A 25699-nucleotide genomic window follows, 5' to 3' on the forward strand; every position below is an offset into this window, starting at 1 on the left:
CAGAGTTTGAAGATGGAGAAAGGGTGTCTCAAGCTCATGAATGTGGGTAACTTCTAGAAGCAGAGAACAATTCTCATATGAGAAAGATAGCCAGCAAGGAAATGGGACGGCAGCCCTAAAAGTACAAGGAACTAATCTTGGCTCACAAACTGTGCTTGGAAGCAGATTCACCCGAGACCCCAGCAAGGAATGCAGCCTTGCCGACACCATGACTTCAGCCTTGTGTGACCGTAAGAAGTGGGCCCAGCTGAACCACACCGTTCCTAGAATTCTGACCCACTGCACTGTGAAATAATAACTCTGGTATTTTATTATGACAGCAATAGGAAACTAACACAGAGGGTGAAATGTAGGAGATCAGTTAAAAAACAAATGCCATGAGTGCCCTATGTTTTCATATATTTTTGATCATGGAGACAACATACATACTCTGGAAGAAAACTTAATAGTATCACAGTTATCACCAAGGAAGGGCTGGAAAGGGACAAAACAAGATTGTCAAAGGCACCAAACCACTCTTAATATAACGATATGATAATGAAAGGATAAAACTGTATGGCCATCCAAGAAGGCACCGCTTGGGAATGTGGGTGGAATGAAGAGAGATTACAAAGTGGTTGTAACATATAAATGTTGAACCAACTTGTGAGCTTGCCTATCTGGACATGTAGCTTTCTCTGATGGCTCTGATCAAGTCAGTATAGTTAATACCATCATTTAACTACAGATCCACATTGTCTCCATTCTTTCTCAGGTCAGCATCCCTGTGGAAGACTTACTAGGAAGACATATGGAATCTCCCTTTCCTGGTGCTGCGTTTAAGTTATCCTGGGACTAGATTAATACAGGCAGTCTAGTTTAGATCAGGGTCGACACACGAAGGCCAAGTGCCTATTTTTGTAAAGATTTGCTGGACTATAGCCACATCCACTCTTTACATATTGCCTGTGGCTGCCTTCCCCCTACAGTGGCAGAGTTGAGTAGCTGTAACAGAGACCACATGATCCACAAAAAACTATCGCTAGATAGAAAAAAATTTTGTGGACTCCTGGCCTAATATATATCGGGCTTAAATGAATGAGTAAATGGGAAGACTTACACTCAAGTTTAAGAAATAAATTGCAAATATACAAGATAGGAGACCTGAATCAGCAGTAATGTACTTGAATGGAAAAGTCCTGATGGTTACAAATCAGCAAAATTATATATGGAAGGGGAAAGTGCTTTAAAAACCAAGTAAATATACTCTTGGACTCCCCTAAAAAGACACATCTGAACCAGTAGTGCGGTTCTCCTGAAAGCAACCATGCTCCAATATATATACTCTTGTCTCCAAACTGTTCGCTGCCTAGAAACTTCTCTCTAGTCAATTGACACGTCTTTCAGACTTTGGCTTAGATGACATCTCCTCTCGGAATTACTCTGATTCCCCAAGGCTGGGTTACATGCACTTATCATAGCACTTAACATATCATATTGAAACTGAAATTTACTTGCCCATCTCCCCCACCAGATTGAATCTATGGGAACAGTGATTGGGAATAGGTAGCTGGTATCCTAACATCAGACCTGCTGCCTGCCATTTACTAGCCTTTAAATATGTTTTGTGTTAGTAAATCCCACCGTATTCCTCGTCAGACCACGTGGTGTTAAGTATTCAGTGTTGGTGATTTGCACTGTTGATTTCCTACTCAAATCTATCTGCTTCCCACCCTTCTGGTAGGCAGAGACCCTTTTAACCAGGTTCTCACCTTTGAGTGACCACATACTCAGGGAAGCATCCACTGGAAGTGATTAGTTTTAACCAATGGTGGTTTTGACAGGAATGCGATGTATTTCAAAACAAGATATAAGGGTGCATCTGCTGAGGAATTTGGGGAGGTTTTATTTAAAAAGAAGATGAGGGAAAACACTTTTTTTCTTTCCCCCTGCCTGTGGATGAAGCTGTGTAAAGAGATTTTGCTTGGAGCTTGCTGTGGTTAACTCGTAACCATGAGAGAAGTATGAAGCTAAAATGCCCTGCAATGAAGAAGACAGAAAGATGGAAAGAATATGTGATAACATCAATGAACATCAGTAACCACTCATTTCTAGATGTATTGTTTTGTAATATGAAACATTAAACCACTTCTACTTAAAACTTTTAGGGAATCACTACCTTTAAAGTGGGTTTTCTTTAAATTGTAGACAGAGACATCCAAACTTATTTAAATGTTTTAAGAGGGACTTTAGCAAACTGGGATACATCCAAATGACAAATAATGGTAAAGTCTTTGAACAAACTGTCTTTTGAAAAATAAGGGATTATGGATGCTAAGCCTAGAAAAGAGACTTGGCAGGAGATATAATCACTTTTGTATGTGAATAAAAAATGTAGGACCAACGTGTAGTACAAGGGAGATGTTCTAATTCACTAATAGGAAAAAAAAAAATGGCCAATTAGAACTACTTAAAACAGGAAGGTTTGTCTGGTAGAATGTTTTCTCATTAGGAATTTCAGCTGTAATTTGGTGACTCCATGTTGGAAACTCTGGATTTTTTTTTTTTTTTAATATTTTTGAGAGAGAGAGAGAGAGCACCCACAAGCTGGGGACAGGAGGAGAGAGAGGGGAACAGAGGATCTGAAGCAGGCTTGGCACTGACAACAGAGACCCCCATGTGGGGCTCAAACTCACGAACCGGGAGACCATGACCCAAGCCAAAGCCGGACACTCAACTGACTGAGCCATCCAGGCAACCCTCTGGACTGGTTTTGAGTGGGAGGCTGAACTAGAGGACTTCTAAGTTTCCTTCCAACTCTTCTGCAATTTTATTCTTTGACTTAATGATATATTGCAATATTGACTGTACAAACAGGAAGGAAAAAATGAATATAAAACCACCAGTGTATATTATTTTTATTATTTGTGCTTCAACTTCTAAATTTGGTCACATACTAAAATGGTCTCTGGGCATACTAATGAAGCTACACAAAAAGTGGATTGAAACAAAATCAAGCTAAATCCTCCCTAACAAAACATATTTACAAGAAATTGAATTCTGAAGGCAAAAAGTGGGGGAGGAGACTAAAAGATACATGTAAAAATTGCAAAGTATTAACTGTACCCCCACTAAAATTATAGAAAAGGCTCATATACATTTACAGTATTTCTCAAATATCTGTACTAATGTAGCAAAAACCTACCACTTTTCATAAAGATATTCTTGGCCTGGGCATATTTTTATTGATATAAGAATTCCTTAAATTATGGAAATTTATAGAAATGGGATATGAAAAAGTTGCTAAACTTACTCATTCCATATGCCTATTCAGACTCTCTTACCTTCATAACTTTTGTCTTGCACAAAAAAATCTCGTTCAATTGCAAGGGATGAAGAAATTAAAAATAAATCAGAGTAAAGAAAGCAGCAAATGAGCACACGCACCCCAATGTTTACAGCAGCGCTATCGACAACAGCCAAAGTATGGAAAGAGCCCAAATGTCCATCGAAGGATGGATGGATAAAGATGTGGTTTCTAGATACAGTGGAGTATTACTCAGCAATCAAAAAGAATGAAATCTTGCCATTTGCAACAACATGGATGGAACTAGAGTGTATTATGCAAAGCAAAATTGGCCAGAGAAAGACAAATATACGACTTCACTCATATGAGGAATTTAAAATACAAAACAGATGAACATAAATAAGGGAAGGGAAGCAAAAATAATATAAAATCAGGGAGGGGGACAAAACATAAGAGACTCTTAAATATACAGAACAAACTGAGGATTGCTGGAGGGGCTTTGGGTGGGGGAATGGGCTAATTGGGCGAGGGGCACTGAGGAGGACACTTGTTGGGACGAGCACTGGGTATTATATGTAGAGGATGAATCACTGGATTCTAGTCCTGAAATCATTATTGTACTATATGCTAACTAACTTGGATATAAATTAAAAATTTTTTAAAGAGCAGCAAATGATTATCATACCTGTCTGTGCTAATTATGCTAATAAGTATTATGAAGCAAATATCTTGAATTTGGACAAAATGCTAAGATGTCATATTATTGCTATACCAATAAAATGTCTCCACTAGCAGTGAATTTCCTCACTTTCCATGTTGAAATTAGAATCTTAACAGTTGTGGGCATATCATTTAGTGAAGAATTGAATTTCTGCATGTGCCAATTTTTCACATTACATTTAAGAATTTTCATATCAGGGGCACCTGAGTGGCTCAGTCAGTTGAGCATCTGACTCTTGATTTCAGCTCAGGCCATGATCCCAGGGTTGTAGATCAAGCCCTACATCACTCAGTGTGGAGCCTGCGTGGGATTCTGTCTCTTTCCCTCTGCCCTCTCCCCAACTTGCGCGTTCTCTCTCTCAAATCAAAATAAATAAATAAACATTAAAAAAAACAGAATTTCCATACCAATTTTTTGCTTTGGGTTTTAACTGAAGTGAATTCCTTCCCACAAATCTTTTTCAAGTGCTTTATTATTGGAATATTGTCCACCATATTCCTTACACCGTATTTGTTTACTATGGTTACTTTAAAAATTTCCTGCTCTGGTTATACTATATATCTATTTTAATTGGAATGATTTTAAATATTGGGAATGATAGGCTTTGATCATACCCCTGTATTTATTTCACTCATATCCTTCAGAGATACTTTTGATCTCTCTTTATTTAAGCTTTCATTCATATACCTATTTTTTATTCTCATTTATTCTTAATGGCATTTGTGATTGAGTATTTGATTGTTTTGTCATATCAGCCAAAACAATTCTGCTAAATGGCTGCAAGAAAAAGACTAAATCACCTCACTGTGCTCTCCTAATCTCCATCACACTCAAGTATTTCTTCACTAATTGAGCAAGTATTTTTTCATATAAACAGTGAAGAGTTAAGAATGAGTATTGTACTTAACATTCAGTTTAGTATAATTTGTAAAGAAGGAATTGACTTTTGATAGATGACACAAGCAAATTGAAGATAAAATCTAATTTATAATAAAGTACTGCCTTTTTGTCTAAATGGTTTCAAATCTTTTAAAACCCAGTTTACTCTTCTTTTGATTTAGTGATATGTTTTCTTCTAAGAACAAAACATTATCACACGTTTTATTACACAAATAGGAAAAAAAGACATTAAGTTGATTTCATATTTCTTAAAATTTTTCTGAGTTTCAAATTCTCAAACCTGCCAAGACTACACAATAGTGTTAGCAACATATATGCTACATTTCAATACTGTAACAGTAACGTGAGTTTCATCCACTCTACAAGAATTCATCAGACATCTAATATTTGGTAAAAACAATCATGCTTACATTTTTGCTTCCTTTTACCTTTGTATTTCTCAAATAAAGGTGGCATAAAATTAAAAAAACTTATTGAGTAGTATAATTTAATGAAGAAATGAGTGTTTTAAAAACATTATTTGTGTTTCTATATCCTGTGTTAAGTCTAGCTTTTAGTATTTCACATTTTTAAAAATAAACTGAAGCTTAGCTCAAAATTTACTTTTTTCACCATCTCTAGGAACAAGTGAGTACCAAAATGAGATTTTTGTACTTTAAGGAATTAGGCACTACGGATCCTGTGTACTAGTCAATTTGTCAAAAATCGAAAACTATTTCAGCCAGTACTCTTTTGGCCTTGTTTCCATTTTGTTTGGCTGATAGGACTGTCAGATCTTCACAGCCACAACACCATATGTTACAATCAAAGCCAGATGACATTCTGGCACTCTAGCAGTTTCATGAAGTGATGTGCTAATTTTCTGTTTTGTGATGGTTTGTGATAAATCAACTACAAGTTCAGAGACTAAAAATTCTGAAGAAAACACTATCGCAAATTTCTCCATTGCCCACCTTTTTCTTTCCCTAAGGACTCAAAGTGTCTGTTCCTTTAAATAACTACCACTATTTACTTTCTACCAGTGTTCCATCTCTCCTCAATCCAACATAGAGGAAAAACTTAATACCTAAAAAACACCCTTGATACCTCATCCACTCATTTTATTCTTTCAACAGATTTATTGAGCACCTACTATGTGCCAGCCACTGTATGAGGCATAAGGAATACAAAGTTGAACATTGACAACAAAAACACAGTTCCTGTCTTCATGGGGGTTTACAGTCTAGAGGGTCTACATTAATCAAATAAATACATATAAAATTACAAAGATGTTCAACGCTAAGTAGAGCTATGTGTTCATGTGATAACAGACAACAGTGGTTCTTACTGTGTGACCGGAATTAAGGAATGCTTCCCTGAGGAAGTGATGAATAAGTGAGATCTGAAAGACAAATAAGAATTAAACTAGGCAATGCAACAGGAAAAGGTATTTCCAGACAAAGGAACACAAACAAAGACTCCTGTGGTGGAAGAAGCACTTTAATTCCCACTCATTCCAGATACTTGAAGTGCAACGAAGTAACAAAGTAACTGAAACACGATGTACAATTATGTGCCAGCCACCGTTTTAATGGTTTGGACGTTAACTCTTTTAATGCTCAGAATTATACCCTAAATAGTGGCTCTAACTTAAATATTTTTGTTTTCATCTTAAGAGCAAGAAAAAGCCATTAAAGTGGGTAAGAATAGGGATGGGGGGGGGGGGGAGTTGCCTTGATTAAAACTGCACTTCAAAAGAGAATTTTGCCTGCAGTAGAGTGAATCAGAGGAAGGCCGGAGGAGCTGTAGGAAGACCAGTCAGGAGGCAACTGTAGTAAAGCAGGCAAAAGGTGCTGATGGTAGCTAGGGAGGCGGTGAGAGGTGGAGAGAAGCCGACAAATACGAGAGATGACAGGACCAGGTAAAGAGCTGACGGTGGGGGGCAGGTAGGGAGAGGAAAGTGTCTAAGAGTAGTTCAGGGTTTCCAGTTTGGGAACCAGGGTGATGGTGGTACCATTCACTGAAATACGAAATGTCTTGAGTAGAGTGGAGATTAATAAAAACTTGTTAAAGTGGAAGTTATTATAACTCTTGTTGTGACAAATACCAAATAACTACAACAAATCCAGAAAGGAGTTTCTGGTTAATTTTTCTACATATATTTTCATGCAATCACACCTAGCCATTCTTATGTGGCTTAAATAAAAATAACACTTCATCACAATTAATGTCACAGGGTGGTCTTTTGAAATTCTAGGACAAAATGAGATAAGAAAAAAAATACAAGATACTAAGAAAATGTTTTTGATGTACATAAAATTAAAAGGCAAAACACAATTACCATTTCAGCCCGTGATCACTAACATCTCTGGCTAGAGACTCAGTGCAAATAACATAAAAGTAAAAATAAATAAAAAATATGGCAACTTTTTTTTTCTACTTTATGGTCATTAAAAAATTCTGGTAAGTTTATCATAGGTTTACTCCTGTATTTCTCACACTGAAAAGGTTGGGGTTAACTTAAACAAAGGTTCTCCCACTATCTTCTAAGTAGTTTGAAAAATATACACACATCACACTTGCACAATTATAAGTATTATATTTATCTTATAAAAAAAAAAACAGATAAAAGTAACTAAATGACTCCTTTCCCTACCTCTGGCAAAATCTGTGAATTAATGACAAAGGTAAAATAAAAACATATAATTGGGATTTAAGTCAAAAGGGCAAGTTATTGATTGTGATTTCAGTCAAGTCACTTGTTCTTTTTTAAGCCACAGGGTTTGTTTGGTAAAAGTTATAAAATGTGAGTAATACCTACCTCCCAGATTTGTTGTGAGAATTACATGAGATAATGTTTTTCAAAGTGCTTTATGAATTTTAAATCTCTATAAAAATAGTACTCACTATAAATTTAAAAAGTCCAACAAAGCATATAAGAATGCTCAAATCAATATTAATTATCATCTCTACTGTTTATATGCTTCTTGAGAAGGCCAAGTAAACTGAAAAGGAAAAAGGAAAACATCCAGCTTCTGTAACACTAAACAATTACACCATAAATTTAAAACTTCTATGGAGCAAATAAGGCAGTCCTGAGAAACTGTCAGCTCTGAAGAAGTTGATGTCCCATCAGTCCTGCTTTTGTGTAAGAGACTGCTTTTGTTGAATACCTACAAATCAACAGTACTCTAAACTAAGGATATAAGCTGTATGTTTTAAATCTTCAATTAGACCTTTGCTTTTAGTCTAAGACTACTATATAGTTTTAGATTAACATGGTTTAAAGGTGATTTTTAAAATACTCTGAGGTAAAAAATTAACAATTTAATTTGTTCTTTGCTATATCCTCAGCTCCCACAACAGGCCTGTATTTTTAAATAATGTCAATGAAAATGGATGTTACAGAAGGAAAAAAAAGGCCAGTATTGTTTTCAGTGAAATCTAAATCACTCCAACACTTAATGTAAATGAAACATGTATTTTCCTCCAAGTATTCCGATATAGGGATGGCTATGGAAGTCATGCCAAACAAGCAAAGCACCATAAGTGTTGTAATGTCATTTAAAATCTTCAAGTATCTTAAAGAAAGAGTAGTCTGAGCTGTTTCATGTTATAGCTTGGATATATTTATGTTTAAGAATGTGAATTTTAAAATAGACCCTACTTAGTTTAATTCTATCAGAAATATATTTTAAATCTTTAAAAACATCTGTTTCTTAAACACTCATAAACTTTTATAATGCATGATTTTCTCTCGCACGTTGGTTTCAATCTTAACAATCCCTAGAAAATAGAATTCAAAATGTACCATTATTCTTATTATAGAAGATAATATTTATATCACAGAGACCTTTAATCAAAACTAGCTTTATAAATACAATATGTGTAAACATCTACCTAATATGTTACTACCAGAATGGTATGAAATTTTATGTATATGAAAAGAAAATTCTCTGCAAACATTCCCCTCCTTAAATAGAGAAAAGATAAAGGTAAAGAAATAATATAAATAGTATTAATTAAAATTCTTGTAGTTACAAATGCTACCAAATGTAGGGATAGTTAAATTATTCTTTTACTTCTAACATAAACTGTTTAAGGAATGTACAAGTAATGCTTTCTAAATCAGTTGGCCATATACTGTAATGCTTTGCTTTTTTAGTTTGTGCTTTTTATTTTTACATTTGTACGATCTTTTAGTTGAAAATTATAGCTTTAACTTATACAGTTTATTAATCATTTTAAATGATTTGTTTTTCACATTTTCAAGTTACTTTGTAAGTTCAGTAGGGTGATGATTTTCCAGAATTTTCAAACCCAGTCAATATAATTTATTAACTTGATTGGACTTTTCCACAGTAATTAAATAACTATAGATTTAAGTACATAATTTTAATAACATTTAAAAGGTAAGCCTCCTTTTAATTACATTAGCCCTAAAAGCATTTGAATCTTTGTAAATAAATTATTAACAAATAGTGATAAATAAAACCAGCAATCTGTGGGAACACAATAGCTTTCCAATTTTCTTTTTAAAAAGTGCCTATAATGTGATATCAAAATTAGGAAATGACACCTTCTTTCCATTAGGCATGTAGTTATTTTACAGTATGTGTTGACTTCCCCATATCATACCAGTTTAAAAGAGGGTTAAACCCCAAAACACAAAACAACCAAAAGATTGTAATGCCCGTACCTAATACTTTCTAAACTGGCTTTGGAACAGTCACCACTTCATCACATTCTATTTCATTTTATTGTCATTTCATGAAAAGGAAAGTCTTCTGCTATTGGTAACATAACATTATAAATACAACCTCCCTACTCCACAGCTATTAATTTTAATTTTTGATTGCCATTCCTGTTATTCAACTGTCATCTTCTTTATATGATGAAGAAGAGCATCTTTTTCCAAGTGAGCCTCTGCAAGAGCCATTTTAGCTTTGGCCAATTCCTGTTTAAGAAATTCATTCTCTTCCATGAGCTGAAATGATAAATTTGGGAAGTAAGAGAATTTAATCATTTTCAGAATATACAGACTATTTACACAGTATCTAAAGGTGTGACACTTGGGATAGTAAAAACACCCAGTGCTGGTGAGAGTGGACTTAAGATGAAGCACTTTATAAATCTAATAGTGATTTTGTTTAATTTCAAATCCCCTCGACCTCTCTGTGGTTTTACACACTGCTGACCTTGCTCTTCCTTCCTAAGCCTCTCTCTTTTACCTTTTATGCCTCAGTTCTTTCATGTTTATCTCTGTTCACCCACAGGCTTTTCTTCTTTTCCTCTGCTGTTTAAGAACCCTTAAATGTTACTACTCTGTTAGATTCTGTAATTGGTCATCTTATAACTTGAGTCACTTACTCTCTTAGATGATCTCATCTACTCCTATGGGTCTATCACATAACTTGATCTAGCACGAAACTTTGTCTTGAGCCACAGGCCCATATTCTGAATATCTCATTAAACATTTCATCCATATGGCCAATAGGTCTCCCCTCCCACATTAAGACTCAGTTGAAGTACTTTTTCCTCTTCGAACTATTCCTTAACCCCTAACTATGAAGATTTAATGATAAAACTCAGTAAGACCTTTCTCTCCTCCAAAACACATTTACACAGATACATTAATATATACATGTTTAATTTCAAAAAGTTCTCAAGACTTCTTTGGGTCCAGCTTAAGAATTCCTGCCTTAAACCAAGTTGGGTATTCCCTATATTTCTCCAATCTCCAGCATTGCACTTGCATTGCAGTAAGTCATGACCATCAATTACACACTTCTATCTTTCCCACTAGACTTCAAGTTTCTTGATAGGGATGATATATTGTTCAATTTTCTATTCCTAGCTCAAAGGTGACATCCAAAAAATTCTGGTGAACAGATAAGTGAACTCATTCTTTGGTTCTAGCATAGGGAATTAAAATTCTGCTGGATATTTTATTTATGATAACAAAAATAAGAAGCAACTCAAATGTTAATGAATATTAAGAGGAAGAATTAGAAGTGATAGCACGAGGTACCTGGGTGGCTCAGTTGGTTGAGCATCCAACTCCTGACTTTGGCTCAGGTCATGATCTCACAGTTTCATGAGTTCGAGCCAGCCCATGTCAGGCTCTGTGCACAGAGCCTGCTTGAGATTCTCCCTCTCTCTCTGCCCCTCCCCTGCTTGCACTTTTTCTGTCTCTCTCAAAATAAATAAATAAACTTAAAAAGTGATAGTACATTCACATCCATATTACTCTGCCATTAAAATAAATATGAAGCATATGTAGCTATATGGAAAAATATTTGTTAAACCATATTAAGTAAAAAATATATATAGTATATACATTAGAATAATAATTATTTTGAAAAATTATGGAAAAGAGCCTGAGAGGAAAATTTTTAAAATATATATTGATAGCACTGCAGAAAGTTAGAATGCATTAAAGTTGTTTAAAAATATTTTTCCAATGTTCTGAAATATTATAATACTTTCACAAACTTAAAAATAAGACATCAAAAAGAACCTATCCTCCAGGATTCTTTTCTAGATTCCAGTAACTGGTACTCTCCCACATTTACTCCTCTACCTTCTCATTAGACTACAACCTTTGTGAAGGCTGGGAATGTTCCAATCTTGCTCAACACTATATCCATGGCATCTAACACAGTGCCTGGGCACATAATAAGCACTCAATAAACATTATTTAAATGAATAAATGAATAATGTTTTAACTTTTTAGTATCTAGCATTTGTTTTAATTGCCCAAAATGAATGAGAATAAATTACTTTTCCTATTACCTGTTCCCTAGTAAAATCAAAGGAGCACCCAGGAAAGTTAACCAACTGAGAAGGCCAAGGAACCTCTGGACTTGTCTGAGTGGCTTGAGTGATGTTGTGCTGTTCCTTCACATCATACTCTTCACTGGTAAGCAGCACTGAGTCACTTTTGACTTTGTTTTTCAAATCATTTCCAGTGTTAAGCATCTGAGAATCTGATCGGACAAATAAAATGCTCAGGTAACATTGCAAAATATGTGATATATATTAAGTTCTATTGTGAAAAACTAATTTTAGGAAATACATCTCTATTAGTATGAAAACATTATAATTAAATAGAAACACAAGTTGAGTCAATAAAGCCAAAAGCTTGTTCACTGAAAAGGTGAACAAAATCAACAAAAGTCTAGTTAAACTGACAAAAAAAAAAAAAAAAGAAAGAAAGAAATTACTAGAATCCAAAATTAAGAAGGTGACATTACTATCAACCTTACATAAATAAAAATTAAAAGGAATACTATGAACAACTATACACCAATAAATTAGATTAACCTACATGAAACAGAATAATTCCCCAAAACCCAAAATACTAAAATAGACTTAAAGAAGAAATAGACAATGCAAATACACATATAGCAGGTAAAGAGTCTGATCAAGAATCAAAAAACCTACCCACAAATAAAAAGCCCAGGCCCATATGGCTTCAATGGTGAATTATATCAAACACGGAAAGATTTAACTACAAATCTTTACAAACTCTTTCAAAAATTGAGGAGCATTTCTCAACTCATTATATAAAGCCAGACAAAGAAACCACATGAAAACTAAAATGAATATGCTTATATAAATATGAAAATAGAAATCTTCGTGATTTATCCCAGGAATGCAAGGTTAATTTAATATCCGAAAATCAATTAATGTAATACATTACATCAATACAACAAAAGCCACATGATCATCTCAATAGAGGGAGAAAACGTCTGAAAAAATCAACACTTCCATGATAAAAATACTCTGCAGACTAAGAACAAAAGGAAACTTCCTCAATTTGATAAAGGGCATCTATTGAGTTAATATCATACTTAATGGTAAGAGACCAGACATTTTCCCCCTAAGATCAGGAATAAGACAGGATATTTGTTCTCACCACTTTCACTCAACATTATCCTAGAGGTTCTAGCCAATGCAATTAGGCAAACAAACAAACAAACAAAAAAGTAAAAGGAATCCAGATTAGAAAGGAAAAAAATAGGGCACCTGTGTGGCTCAGTCAGTTAAGTGTCTGAGTCTTGATTTCAGCTCACGTCATAATCTCACAGTTGTGAGATTGAGCTGGGCATGGAGCCAGTCTAAGATTCCCAATCTCCCTTGCCCTCTCCCCTGTTTGTGTGCACACGTGCACTCTCCTTTGGGGGGAAAAGGAAGGAAGGAAAGAAAGAAAGAAAGAAAGAAAGAAAGAAAGAAAGAAAGAAAGAAAGGGAGGGAGGGAGGGAGGGAGGGAGGGGAACAAACTATCTCTTTTCACAGATGACATGATCTTGTATATAGAAAAAAACCCTAAAGAATCCACTAAAACACTCTTAGAACTAATGAATGATCTCAGCAAGGTTGCAGGATATAAGGTCAGTATACAAAAATCAGTTGTTATTCTAAACACTTGTAATGAACAATCAAAACTAAAATGAAGAAAACAGTTCTATTTAAAATGTCACCAAAAAAATAAAATACTTAAAAATAAATTTAACAAAAAATATGCAAAACTTATGCTCAGAAAATTCTAAGCTTTCAGTAATCTCTTTGACATCAGCTGTAGCAACAATTTTCTAGATAGGTCTCCTTAGGCAAGGTAAATAAAAGTAAAAATAAACTATTGGGACTATATCAAAATATAAAGTTTCTGTACAGCAAAGGAAATAATCACCAAAACTAAAAGGTAACCTATTGAATGGGAGAAGTTATTTGCAAATGACATATCTGATAAAGGGTTAGTATCCAAAATCTATAAAGAACTGATACAACTGATTACCCACCCCCCAAAACACAAATAACCCAATTAAAAATTAAAAAAAAAATCCAATTAAAAAATCCATAAAAATCCAGACATTTCTCCAAAGAAAACATCCAGATGGCCTGTTCAAAAGACACATGAAAAGATGCTCAACATCATTTATTCATTAATATCTGGGAAATGCAAATCAAAACTACAATGAGACATCATCTCACACCTGTCAGAATGGGTAAAATCAAACAAAGAAGAAACAACCAGTGTTGGCAAGGATGTGGAGAAAAAGTAACCCTTACACACTATTGGTGGGGATGCAAACCAGTGCAACCACTGTAAAAAACAGTATGGAAATTCCTCAGAAAGTTAAAAATAGGACTACCCTATGACCTAGTAATTGCACTACTGGGTATTTACCCCTCCAAAATACAAAAACACTAATCTGAAGGGATACATGCACCCCTACATTTATTGCGGCATCATTTACAATAGCCAAACTATGGAAGCAGCCCATGTGTCCATGGATAGATGAGTGAATAAAGATGTATACATACATGGAATATTATGAGCCATCAAAAAGAATGAAATCTTGCCATTTGCAATAACACGGACGAGGAAGAGAATGTAATTGCTAAGCAAAATAAGTCAGAGAAAGACAAATACCATATGATCTCACCCACATGTGGAATTTACAAAAACAAATGAGCAAAGAAAAAAGAGAGAGAGACAAACCAAGAAAAAGACTCCTAACTATAGGGAACAAACTGATGGTTACCAGAGGATGGTTGGGGGGAGGGGAGCGGGAAGGAGATGTAATGGGTGAAATAGGTGATGGGGATTAAAGAGTACACTCATCATGATGACTAAACAAACAAACCCAAAACTACAACGGTAAACCACTTCATACTCACTAAGATGCCTATAATAAAAAAGTCAGGTATTAATGAGTGTTGGCAAACAAGTGAAGTTGGAACTCTTATGCACTGCTACTGGTAAATATGTAGAATGGTGCAACCACTATGGAGAACAGTCTGGCAGTTCCTCAAATGGTTAAAAATAGTTATATGTCCCAATAATTCTATACTTAAAATATATACCCAGAAGAAAAACTTATACATACGTGCTTGTAGCAGTATAATTCATAATAGCCAAAAAGTAGAAACAATCCAAATGTCCATCATGCAATGGATGGATAAACAATATTTAGTAAATCCATATAATAAATATTATATTATTTGGCCTTACAAAGGGATGAAGTACTAATACATGGAACGACATTAATGAACTTTGAAAATATCTAGCGAAACAAGTTAGTAATAAAAGGCCATAATACTACATGATTTCACTTATATGAAATGTCCAGAATAGATAGGTAAATCTACAGAGACAAAAAGTAAATCAGTGGTTGTCTAGGGGTGGAGGAGGAATGGGGAGAGACTGCACCATTTGTGAACATATTAAATATGACTGAATTGTATACTTAAATTGGGTGAATGGTATGGTATGTAAATTATATCTCAAAAATGTTTTTATTAAAAACTAATTTTTAATAAAAAAATTAGGCAGGAAGTATCTACGTCAACATTTTTTCTTCCTTTTTGGATCATATATAGTCAGAGCACTTTAGGTTGCATGTGAACTGAAGCCCAAATCAAAACTTGCTTTTAAAAAAGAAAATGTACCTAAAACTTATATAACATTGTGAGTCAACCATACTTCAATAAAAAAATAAAATTTTTTGTAATAAAAAGGAAATGTATTTGACTCTAACAGGGAGTCCAAATGATGGTGCTTCAGTCCATCACTGATAGTGGATATTGGGTTCATATGATGTCTTCTGGAGTGTCATTTTAGGAACCTGATTTTATATTTCTCAAGTCCATTTTTCTTTTCCTTTGTGTTGGACCAGTCATATGATGGCAAAGGTGGTCTCTAATGACCCCAAACAAGTTTTACAGCCTGTGACCCTTTCTCTTTTAGTGTCCTTATCAATTCACAAAACCTCAATTCTTGGATCATAGTCAACTCATGTACCACTCACTGTGTCCCAAAGGCTGGTCTTTTTTTTTTTTTTTTTTTTTTTGAGTGCGAGTGTGTGCACACATGCACAAGCGTAAGTGGGGGAGGGGCAGAGGGAGAGAGCCTCAAGCAGGCTCCATGCCCAACACAGAGCTGGATTTCAAGATCATGGGATCGGGACCTGAGTCAAAGACTCTTAACTGACTGAGCCACCCAGCCCCCCCATCCAAAGGTGGAAGTCTTTTGATTGGTCAAGCTGGGACCTATTCCCACTTTTGTGATAGGGTCACATGATTGTCAGGTCCACCAAAATAACATGAAATGAGAGAACGGCAGTTTGCCAAATCAAATTATATTGAGTGGACTAAGGAGTAATATCTGCTCAATATAATTTTTCCCCTTAAAAAGATTCCAAGAAGGGGATAAAGTCAAAGAAGAAACATTTTTTAAAGCTTTTGTTCATATTGCCAAATTATTCTCCATGATGATTCCATCAATTTTACCCCTACTCTCTCTCTATATATAAATGGAATAGTTCTATTTACATGGTTAAATGACATCAAGTTGAGTTTTGGTCCGTTCTATGCTTCATTTTATTATAGTGGTCCCAGATCAGAAACTACTTTTTATAATAATGGCTTGCATCAGTTATGTTTTTAGTAATATAACTAGAAAAAAACTACAAAAACTGTTGTGTTGGTTCAGACTTGCATACCACTCAGCTTGGTACTGACTGTAAGAGAAACTTACAGAAACTGTAAGAAAATACTATGCCACAGGAAAGCCAAGTTCTATACTCTCTAATAACACCTGTACTTGATTAGCAACTTATACTTTTATTTTCAGACTTTAAAAGGAGCAAAACTTCTTTTAAATGAAACTTGTCACAGAATGCTAATATAGACTAAAAATAAGAGCTGAGTTACACTGACTGTAGTTAGGATAATAGAGGACCCAGGACTTCCTCTATTTAGCTTATATCTCACTTCTCATGGGATCCTAAGAACAATGAAAAAACACTGACTAAACAATTCTGAAATCCATTTATTTCAATCATTGGGAGATGGATGAGGAGAAAAAAGGGAAGGAGGAGACAGAAGGGAAGAGAAAGACATATGGGGAGAGGGAAAGAAGGAATGAGGCAGAGAAGGAGGGAGAAGAAAGATGGAGAATGGAAGAGTGGGGAGGATGGGAGGAGAGGAAGAGCCATGTACAGGGTAAGGGGAGATAAAGAGGGAGAGGTAAGTAAGGAGGAGGAGGTAGGAAGTGAAAAGGAAGAAATAAAAAGGAAGAGAATGGGAGGGAAGGGGCAGGAGGAAGAAAGTAAAAAGATGAGAGGGAATGGGAAGAGAGAGAACCTGTGAATGATAGAGGTGATTGGAATCTGTTAGAGTAGAAAGATCTATTTCCTTTTATTTACTTTAAAGAGCTTCTTTCAAGTTTTTTGGACAAATTATGATGAAAAAACCCATGCCTCTCATGGATGAAATGGGCAGCTTCTTACAGTAACATACTTTTTCCCTTAGCACAGGCTCTTTCAACTTGAAGAAGCCACTCGATGTGTCTAAACTTACATTTCTTCATTTGCAAAATGGAGGTGATAAGAATACTTGCCTTAATTATCTCAAAGGGTTCTGGTAAGAATTCGTTGATATTTAATGTAAAATAACTTTATAAATTGGCAAGCATTATCCAGATATTGTTATCAGTACTACAGAAGGTATTGATAAATTTCTGACTTTAAATATAGACTTTACTAGTTATTTGTTTATTCCAATAAGAAATTTCTATTCATTTTTCTTCTCTGGTCATACAGACTCTTCAGAGTTTAGGCTTTACACCAACCACTAGGTTTCATTACTAAAAAAATCTTCCCACATTCCCAGTTAGGAACAATTACAGCAATGATTCTAGGAGTGTGTATGGAAGAGCTGCTTATCACAGACCTTTAAATATACATTGCCCCTCCCCCATTACGTTCTGATATAATCTATTGGGAGGTAGTCCCTCCATCACAATCGTTTGGGTTGAGAATCAATGCCACAACAGCCATTGCTCCACATGGGAGACTGTCAGGTCTTACCTGTGTTAGGCTGAAAAAAAATGTTTTGAGCCAGAATACTACTATTAACACATGACATGGTATATAAACATACACCACATACATACATACATACACTTACTCAACAGACATTTCCTTTTTCTCTTATTAGTAGTCTTTTATAAATATCTAATTAACCATATTTCACTGGAGCAAAAAATAAACTGCACTTTTCCACTGTAATTTGCTGAAAAATTATTTGAAGTTTCTCTAATTTAAAGTCTTTACTTGGGGCCCCTGGGTGGCTCAGTCAGTTGAGCGTCCGACTTCTGCTCAGGTCATGATCTCGCAGTCTGTGAGTTCGAGCCCCGCGTCGGACTCTGTGCTGACACCTCAGAGCCTGGAGCCTGCTTCGGATTCTGTGTGTCTCTCTCTCTCGGCCCCTCCCCCACTCGTGCTCTGTCTTTGTCTCAGAAATAAACATTAAAAAAAAATTTTTTTTTAATTTTTTAATGTTTATTTATTTGTGTGTGTGAGACAGAGAGCCAGACAGAGTGTAAGCAGGGTAGGGGCCGAGAGAGAGGGAGACACAGAATCTGAAGCAGGCTCCAGGCTCTGAGCTGTCAGCACAGAGCCCGATGCAGGGCTCGAACTCACGAACCGTGAGATCATGATCTGAGCGAAGTCAGACACTTAACCCACTGAGCCACCCAGCCGCCCACCCCAAATTAAAGTCTTTACTTAAAAACTGGTAATTTTAAGAATGCTCCAAGAAAGTGTGAAGTACTATGATAAGCAGCAAAAAAGATATAAAAATACTTATTCTTTATGATGAACTTTTTAAAATCACATCCAGAGCAGCTGCAAGTATACCTTAGAATACACTAAAAGAACGAGAAAGAATAAAGAAAAATGAGGTAAGCTGCCATTATCACAGCAACAAACACCTACAACTAATTTTGAAATAGCTACCAATAAGATTATTTTGAATGCTTCTCCTTGCTAAATAATCTGCTTCAAGGGAAGAAAAAAGACCAATGTACCTTGAATTTCTTAAAGAACTGTATGAGAAAGGTCAAATCATTTTCCCAAAGCGTTTGTAAATTCTAAGCAGCACATAAAATTGTTAATAGTGGTTTATAATGTCTGATGTATTAGTTTGAGTCATATTTATAATACATTATCATACTAGCTATATTTGTGGTACACTAAGCCTATTTTACATTATATACTTCACACACTAAAGGTTCTAATGCAATTAATTTCCACATCATAAGAAAAATAACATAACATCAATCATCAAATATTAACAATTTGCTTCATGACACTGCTTTTAGGAACACATTAAAATAAAAATATGAGGCACTCTATATAAAACAAAGCATACTTGTTTAGGCTTAAAATATTCTCTTTCCAGTGCCAATGGAAAACAACTTTAAAATAAATTATCTTGGATTTTGTACAATGCTTAATATCCTGAATAGCACAACATGCTTTTCCATCATCCCAATAAGCTTCCGAAAGGGATATCTAAATTTACATATATGAGAGCTACTGCTTAAATTCAAATACTAAGTTTTGATACTTTGATGCCTTAAATTTGATACTTCTGAGTTTAGATATTTTTAAAAATCTAGCATATGCCTTTTCCTCTAATATGCCCTCACTACCTAAAGTGCTCTGCTGAAAAGACCCAATTAAATATCATTTTAAAGACAAGAAAAAATATATTCTTAAAATGCAGTACATTTAATAAGGATCAGCTTCTAGTTTTCCCAGATGTAAGAAATTAAGTGCATAATATGTGAGACATGCCTTAATGAGAAAATAAAAATAGTTATTACCTTGCTTTCATTAGGGTAGACTAGTAACTAAGACGTGATTTTTTTTTTGAAATTCACACAACTTTAAAGACAAATGCAAACAGAATTTCCATATTGAACCAATCTTCATGCATATACCTTTGCCTGACCAGTGATTTACTTTGGCCTTTAGCTACTGCATTAAAATACAGCTCACAGGGTGCCTGGGTTACTTAGTCCCATGAGCATCGGACCCTTGATTTTGGCTCAGGACAGGATCTCACGATTCCAAATGTTGCAAAGGCCTCCCTGAATGGGATTCTCTCACGCCTCTCTCTGCCCCTCCCCCACTCATGCTCCCTCTCTCTCTCAAAATAAATAAAAATCTACAAAATTAATAAAATACAGTTCACAATTGGTAAAATATATACGTACCTAACTGTAAAATACAGATAAGAAATGTTGGGGAGAACACTCAAGGAGGAGAAATTCCCAAGCACCTTGGTTTTTTTTTTTTATGTTTAAATTTTTTATTTTTTTAAGCCAACTCTACACTCAACATGGTGCTTGAACTCACAACCCTGAGATCAGGAGCCATAAAGCCCCTGGATTTTTAAATTAGTTTTTTACTCATTTTAATGTTTAATTCTATTTCTCTAATATGTGTATGCAAGTGGATTTTTTCAGATATTACAAACCTCTCATTTAAAAACAATATTGCTTTTGTCTTCTTTAGCAAAGAGTACTTATTTGGTAAGTTAGGTTCTGCATTTAGGGAATGTGAGAAATACCAGGAATCAATCTTGAATGATAGCATTTTAGAGTGGGGAAGCATTAAAAATAATCTAATCTCACTTCATTGCCAATAATTCCCCAAGAATTACTTTAAGGATGTTTTAAAATTTATCAAGCATAAATATTTTATTTTCTGCTATACTTTTGTGTTAATGACAAACCTTATTTCACTGAAATGAGAGAAACAGTCTGCATGAACTGTAAGGTTTGGAATCAGGTGCTATTTCTTTGAGATTCAATAAATATAAGTTTCATGGGTATTTAAATTTTCCTGTTTTTTGAATCCATATATATACATATACACACACACACACACACACACACACACACACACATATATATATATATCTCCACATTACTCAAATTCTCCATAATTGATTTTTATGTACTCACTTTTAAAAAATATTTTAAAATGTACTCTGAAGCAGGTTTTCTCAGTATGGTTATACTTTTTTTTTTTTTTTTTTACTGTTTATTTATTTTGAGAGAGAGAGACAGCAAGAACAGGGAAGAAGGATCCCCAAAACTGCAAGATCATGACCTGAGCCAAAAGCAAGAACCAGATGCTTAACCGACTGAGCCACCCAGGCACCTCAGTATGGTTATAGTATCTTATATGGTACGATTACAAATAGGGTTGCTTTATATTTTTCAGTTATGTTGTTAGATGGATAAAAGTTTATGACTGACTTGTGTTTTGGGAGGTCTTTTATCAATGAAATCTTTCTTTGGGGTCAAAAAATTTAACAGGCACTTCACCAAAGAAGATAAACAGATGGCAAATGGCATATGAAAACATACTCTGCATCATATGTCATCAGGGGAATGCAAATTAAAACAACTTATGACTAAACAGTGATTTAGAATGGTCAAAATCCAGAACAGACAATAAATGCAAGGAAGGATGTGGAGCAGCAGGAACTCACATTCAATGCTGGTGAGAAATGGTACAACCACTTTCTTACAAAATAAACCATATATTTACTGTAAGACCCAGCAATCATGTTCCTTGGTATTTACTCAAAGGAGCTGAAAAATTATGTCCACACAAAAGCCTGCGCATGGATGTTTTGTGATAGTTTTTTATTTATAACTACCAAAAAGTGGAAGAAACCACAATGTCCCTCAGTAGGTGAATGGATAAATAAACTGTGGTACATACAATGTAATATTATTCAGCTCTAAAAAGAAATCAGCTATTAAACCTTGGAGGGGGGGGGACAAACATAGAGGAATCTTTAATGTATATTACTAAATGAAAAAGACCAATCTAGTAAGACTACATACTATATGATTCCAACTACATGACATTCTGGAAAAGGTAAAACTATGGAGACAGTAATAAGATTGGGGCTGCAGTGGGGAGGGAGGATAAACAGAGTACAGAGGATTTTTAGGGCAGCAAGACTGCTCTGTAAGTTATTACTAAACTGATGGATATATGTCATTATATGTTTGCCCAAACTTACAGAATGTATGACACCAAGAATAACTCTAATGTAAACTATGGGCTTTGAGTGATAATGATGTGTCAATGTAGGTTCATCAACTGTAACAAAAGTATCACTCAGGTGGAAGATGTTTATGACAGGAGAGGCTATGAGGTTACTTACGCACCTGTGGTAGCAGTGGGTATATGAGAAATTTCTGTGCCTCTGCTCAATTTTGCTGTAAACCTAAATATGCTCTAAAACTCTTTTAAAAAACTGTCCCATTTCCCACTGTTAGTTTTAAATTTAATGTTATCTCTCATTTCCTTTTTGTTAGCTTTTGTCTGGTATATATTTTTGTTCGATCACATATTTTCAGTGTTTCTGTGTCATTTTATTTTGAAGGAATATTTTTGAAATTTGAAGGAATATATCCTGCCACACATACCTTGATTTTTCCCCTAACACTATCTTAGTGCCTCTGCCTTTTAACAAGGGAATTTAAACCATTCATATTTATCACAATGACTTAACTGTTATATTCTAATTTAATGTTTTCTATTTATCATGCTTCCTTTTTATTCCATTTTTAATTTTTTACCTTTTGTTAGATTAATTGGATATTGTCATCCAAGTTTCTCCTCAGTCCTAATGGTTTAAAGATTATTATCGTTAGTAATCTAAGATTATATATACAATATTAGCACATAGTATTTAAACACACATTGTTCTATCAAAGTCTAGTGTAACTGCCCTCTTAAAAGGACAAAAACAAAAACAAGACAAAAACTTGAGCACAATTTTATTAACCTATTTCCCTTCCTTTTCCCCCTAGTGCAACCTCTTATACAAACGTCATATAGAATTTTAGTTACACATTAAAAAACAATTTTCCTTATAGAAATGAACAAAAATTTAGGTTTAACACCAAGTTTTACTAGTTTCTTATTACTGTTCCTTACTAATTTTTCATTTTAATTAATTCTTTCTAATAAAAAAACTGTTCTTATTTTTGCCTTTACTTTTTAAAATTTTTATATTTAAATATTTATTTAAGTAATCTCTACATCCAACATGGGGTTTGAACTTACAACCCGAGATCAAGGGTTACATGCTCCTCCAACTGAGTCAGCCAGGCACCCCCTTATTTTTGCCTTTAAAATAAAAGTTAAGGTTTGGGGCACCTAGGTGGCTCAGTAGGTTGAGTGTCTGACCTCGGTTCAGGTCATGATTTCACAATTCGTGAATTCAAGCCCCGTGCTGGGCTGTCCTGACAGGTCAGGGCCTAGAGCCTGCTTCCAATTCTGTGTCTCCCTCTCTTTCTGCCCCTCGCCTGCCCATTCTCATTCTCTCTCTCTCTCTCTCTCTCTCTCTCCCCCTCCACTCTCAAAAATAAATAAACAGTAAAAAAATTAAAATAAAAGTTAAGGTTCAAATTACTGTCCCACAGAATTTTGAAGATATTACTTAACTATCTTTTAGCATCCAATGTTGCCAATGGAGAGTATGATGCAAATAAACCTGATTTTCATCCTTTTGCTTTTCTCTCTAAAAGAGTTTAAGACTTTTCTCTTTGTCTTCAGTATTATGAAATGTCACCAATATGTCTAGGTAAGATTTGTCTTTCACTCACTTTGCTCGGCATTTAGTTGGCTCTATCAACTTGAAGGCTTGTTTCTTCCTTCAAATTTGAGACATTTCATTATTTTTTAAATTATGTTTCCTAATTCCTTTTTTCCTGTTCTGTCTTTCTGGAACTCTCTTTAGATACATGCTCTCCTTCATGTATGTGTGGCCACCTGAACACCACAGGTCAAAAGAAATGTGTTTCTCCTACCCGATGCCCTCCCACCCTATGAATATACCTCAACATCTTTAAATATTTCTTTCCCCTAGACTTCTTTCCCTATTCCCATGGCCCAGATACCCCCTGCACAATGAACTGTGCTTTGCTAGAGCTACAGCTCCTTGCAGCTCCTTTGCCGCTCTATTCTTATTTCACTCTTTCCCTATTGTGTGTCTTTCTTAATGGTTATCTCAATGATTTTACCATACTTTTTAAACTTGCTTTTCCTCCCCCTCCCTTTTTTAGAATACCCTTTGTTCAGTCTTTGCTATCTGTGCTATACAAAATAGCAGCCATTTAGCAACACATGGCTATTCAAATTTAAATTGATTAAATATTAAATAAAATTAAAATTCACTTCCTTAATTGCACTAGCCACATTTCAAGTGCTCAATAGCCACTTCATTATAGATTATAGAACATTTCCATAAGCAGGAAGTTATACTGCACATTGTTGTTATAGACATATTCAACTTTAGCTGTGTCCAGTGTTTTTAAGCTGTCTTTATTCACCCAGATATCACAAAAGTATGTTTTTTGAATATCTACTAGGCAAGACAGTATTTTAGGAGATAGGGATAGCAATGTATCAAATGAATTCCTGCACTCATGTAACTTACATGCCACTCAACAAATAAGAAAGAATATAGTATATCAAAAGGTTCTAAATGTTCACTGAGACCAGTAAGTAGGGCTAGGGAGAAAAGGAGTGACAGGAATGGGAGAAGGATGGATGGACAGAAATCTCTAAAAGGGGGGATTTGACCAGAGACCTGCAAAAAGTAATGAACTGAGGCATGGGGATATCTGAGGTAAGAGAATTCCAGGCAAAAGTACTGCCAAGTACAAACGCCCTGAGACAGGAGTCAGACTAACAGGAATGAATGGTGCAGAGGGGGAGAACAGCAGGGGATAACAATGGAGAAAAGCAAAGAACAAGATCATGTTGGATTTCGAAAGCCACTGGAAGGACCTCAGTAATTTTAATTGGATTGCAAAAGGAAGCCAGTGGAGGGTCTTTAGTTGAGAAGTCTATTTGATACAAATTAAATTTTAACAATGGTACTCTGGTTGGTGGGTTGGTAATAGTGCAGGCAAACAAAGGCAGAAGAAGAAATACAACTTAGGAATTAACCAGAATAATTCAAGCAGATTTGGAAGTGCTAGTGTTATAGATGGTAGGAAAAGGTCCAGTTCTGGTTGTCTCTTAAAGCTGGTGGTTTTAGGGAGGCTATTGTTTTTATTTCAAAGATAAGACTTTTAATTTTCAAAGATTTTTAACCGATTATTTTCCATAAGAGCTTGTTCTTATTCTAGGAGTTCAAAATCCTATCACGTGTTTATAAAAGTCTCTACTTTTCTTTGGCATTAACTGTATTATTCATTTATTTCTTGCCTCTTAATTGGTTTTTGAAATAGGCATTTTGTCATTTATTTCACCCATCCAACATCAGAATTCCTTTCTTAATGTGAAGAATTTCATTGGGGGAGTAAAATTTGCTTCCTTCAATAAATGTTGAAAAAGACTACTGAAACTTCCTGATTCCTTTCCATGAGTGTGACACAGATGTTGCCTCAAATTGTACTCACCTTAGATTTCCCTCAGATACTAAAGAAGGGAAGGGAGAGAACTTTCTCTTTCTGGGGGCAACAGCAGTGACAGTAGGGGCAAGGTCAAGTACCTAAAAATAAAAGTTCAAACAGGGCTGACTGCAGCAGTTGCCGTTAAGGCTGAATACACAGACCAATAATGACAGTAGTGCAAAATGAAAAATCAAGTGTCCAATGTCAGGCAGCAGTGTGTCCCATCACACTAGATTACAGTGTAGTGTGGTTTGGGGGTATGGATCTGACAGGTAAATCTTGAGCCTGGTTCCCCAGATCTCCCATGATTCTAAAACATATATATTTAAGAGCTTTGTTAAATGATTCACGTGTCCCATTTACCCATTTAAAGTGTGTGGTCCAGGGGAGCCTGGGTGGCTGAGTTGGTTAAGCATCTGACTTCAGCTCAGGTCACGATCTCGCGGTCCGTGAGTTCGAGCCCCGCGTCAGGCTCTGGGCTGATAGCTCGGAGCCTGGAGCCTGCTTTGGATTCTGTGTC

General features: G+C 35.2%; 1 protein-coding gene and 1 long non-coding RNA gene across 3 annotated transcripts in view; one reads left to right on the forward strand and one right to left on the reverse strand.

Annotated features, from left to right (window-relative positions):
* LOC125919463 (uncharacterized) overlaps nucleotides 1-11853 on the forward strand; it is a 48605-nt gene extending 36752 nt beyond the window's left edge. The window contains exon 2 of the long non-coding RNA XR_007456795.1: nucleotides 11693-11853. This is a non-coding gene — a long non-coding RNA (uncharacterized LOC125919463). The remainder of the gene's footprint in view (nucleotides 1-11692) is intronic.
* The window catches only part of BLTP3B (bridge-like lipid transfer protein family member 3B), a 109848-nt gene continuing 92475 nt past the window's right edge, over nucleotides 8327-25699 (reverse strand). For both annotated transcript variants that reach the window (XM_049626144.1, XM_049626145.1), the window contains 2 exons: nucleotides 11682-11875; nucleotides 8327-9873 (listed from right to left, as the gene is read on the reverse strand). In XM_049626144.1, the coding sequence (XP_049482101.1) occupies nucleotides 9754-9873; nucleotides 11682-11875 (314 nt within the window). In that variant the 3' untranslated portion in view covers nucleotides 8327-9753. The remainder of the gene's footprint in view (nucleotides 9874-11681; nucleotides 11876-25699) is intronic.

Source organism: Panthera uncia, chromosome B4 (genome assembly GCF_023721935.1).
Source record: "Panthera uncia isolate 11264 chromosome B4, Puncia_PCG_1.0, whole genome shotgun sequence".
NCBI lineage: Eukaryota > Metazoa > Chordata > Mammalia > Carnivora > Felidae > Panthera > Panthera uncia.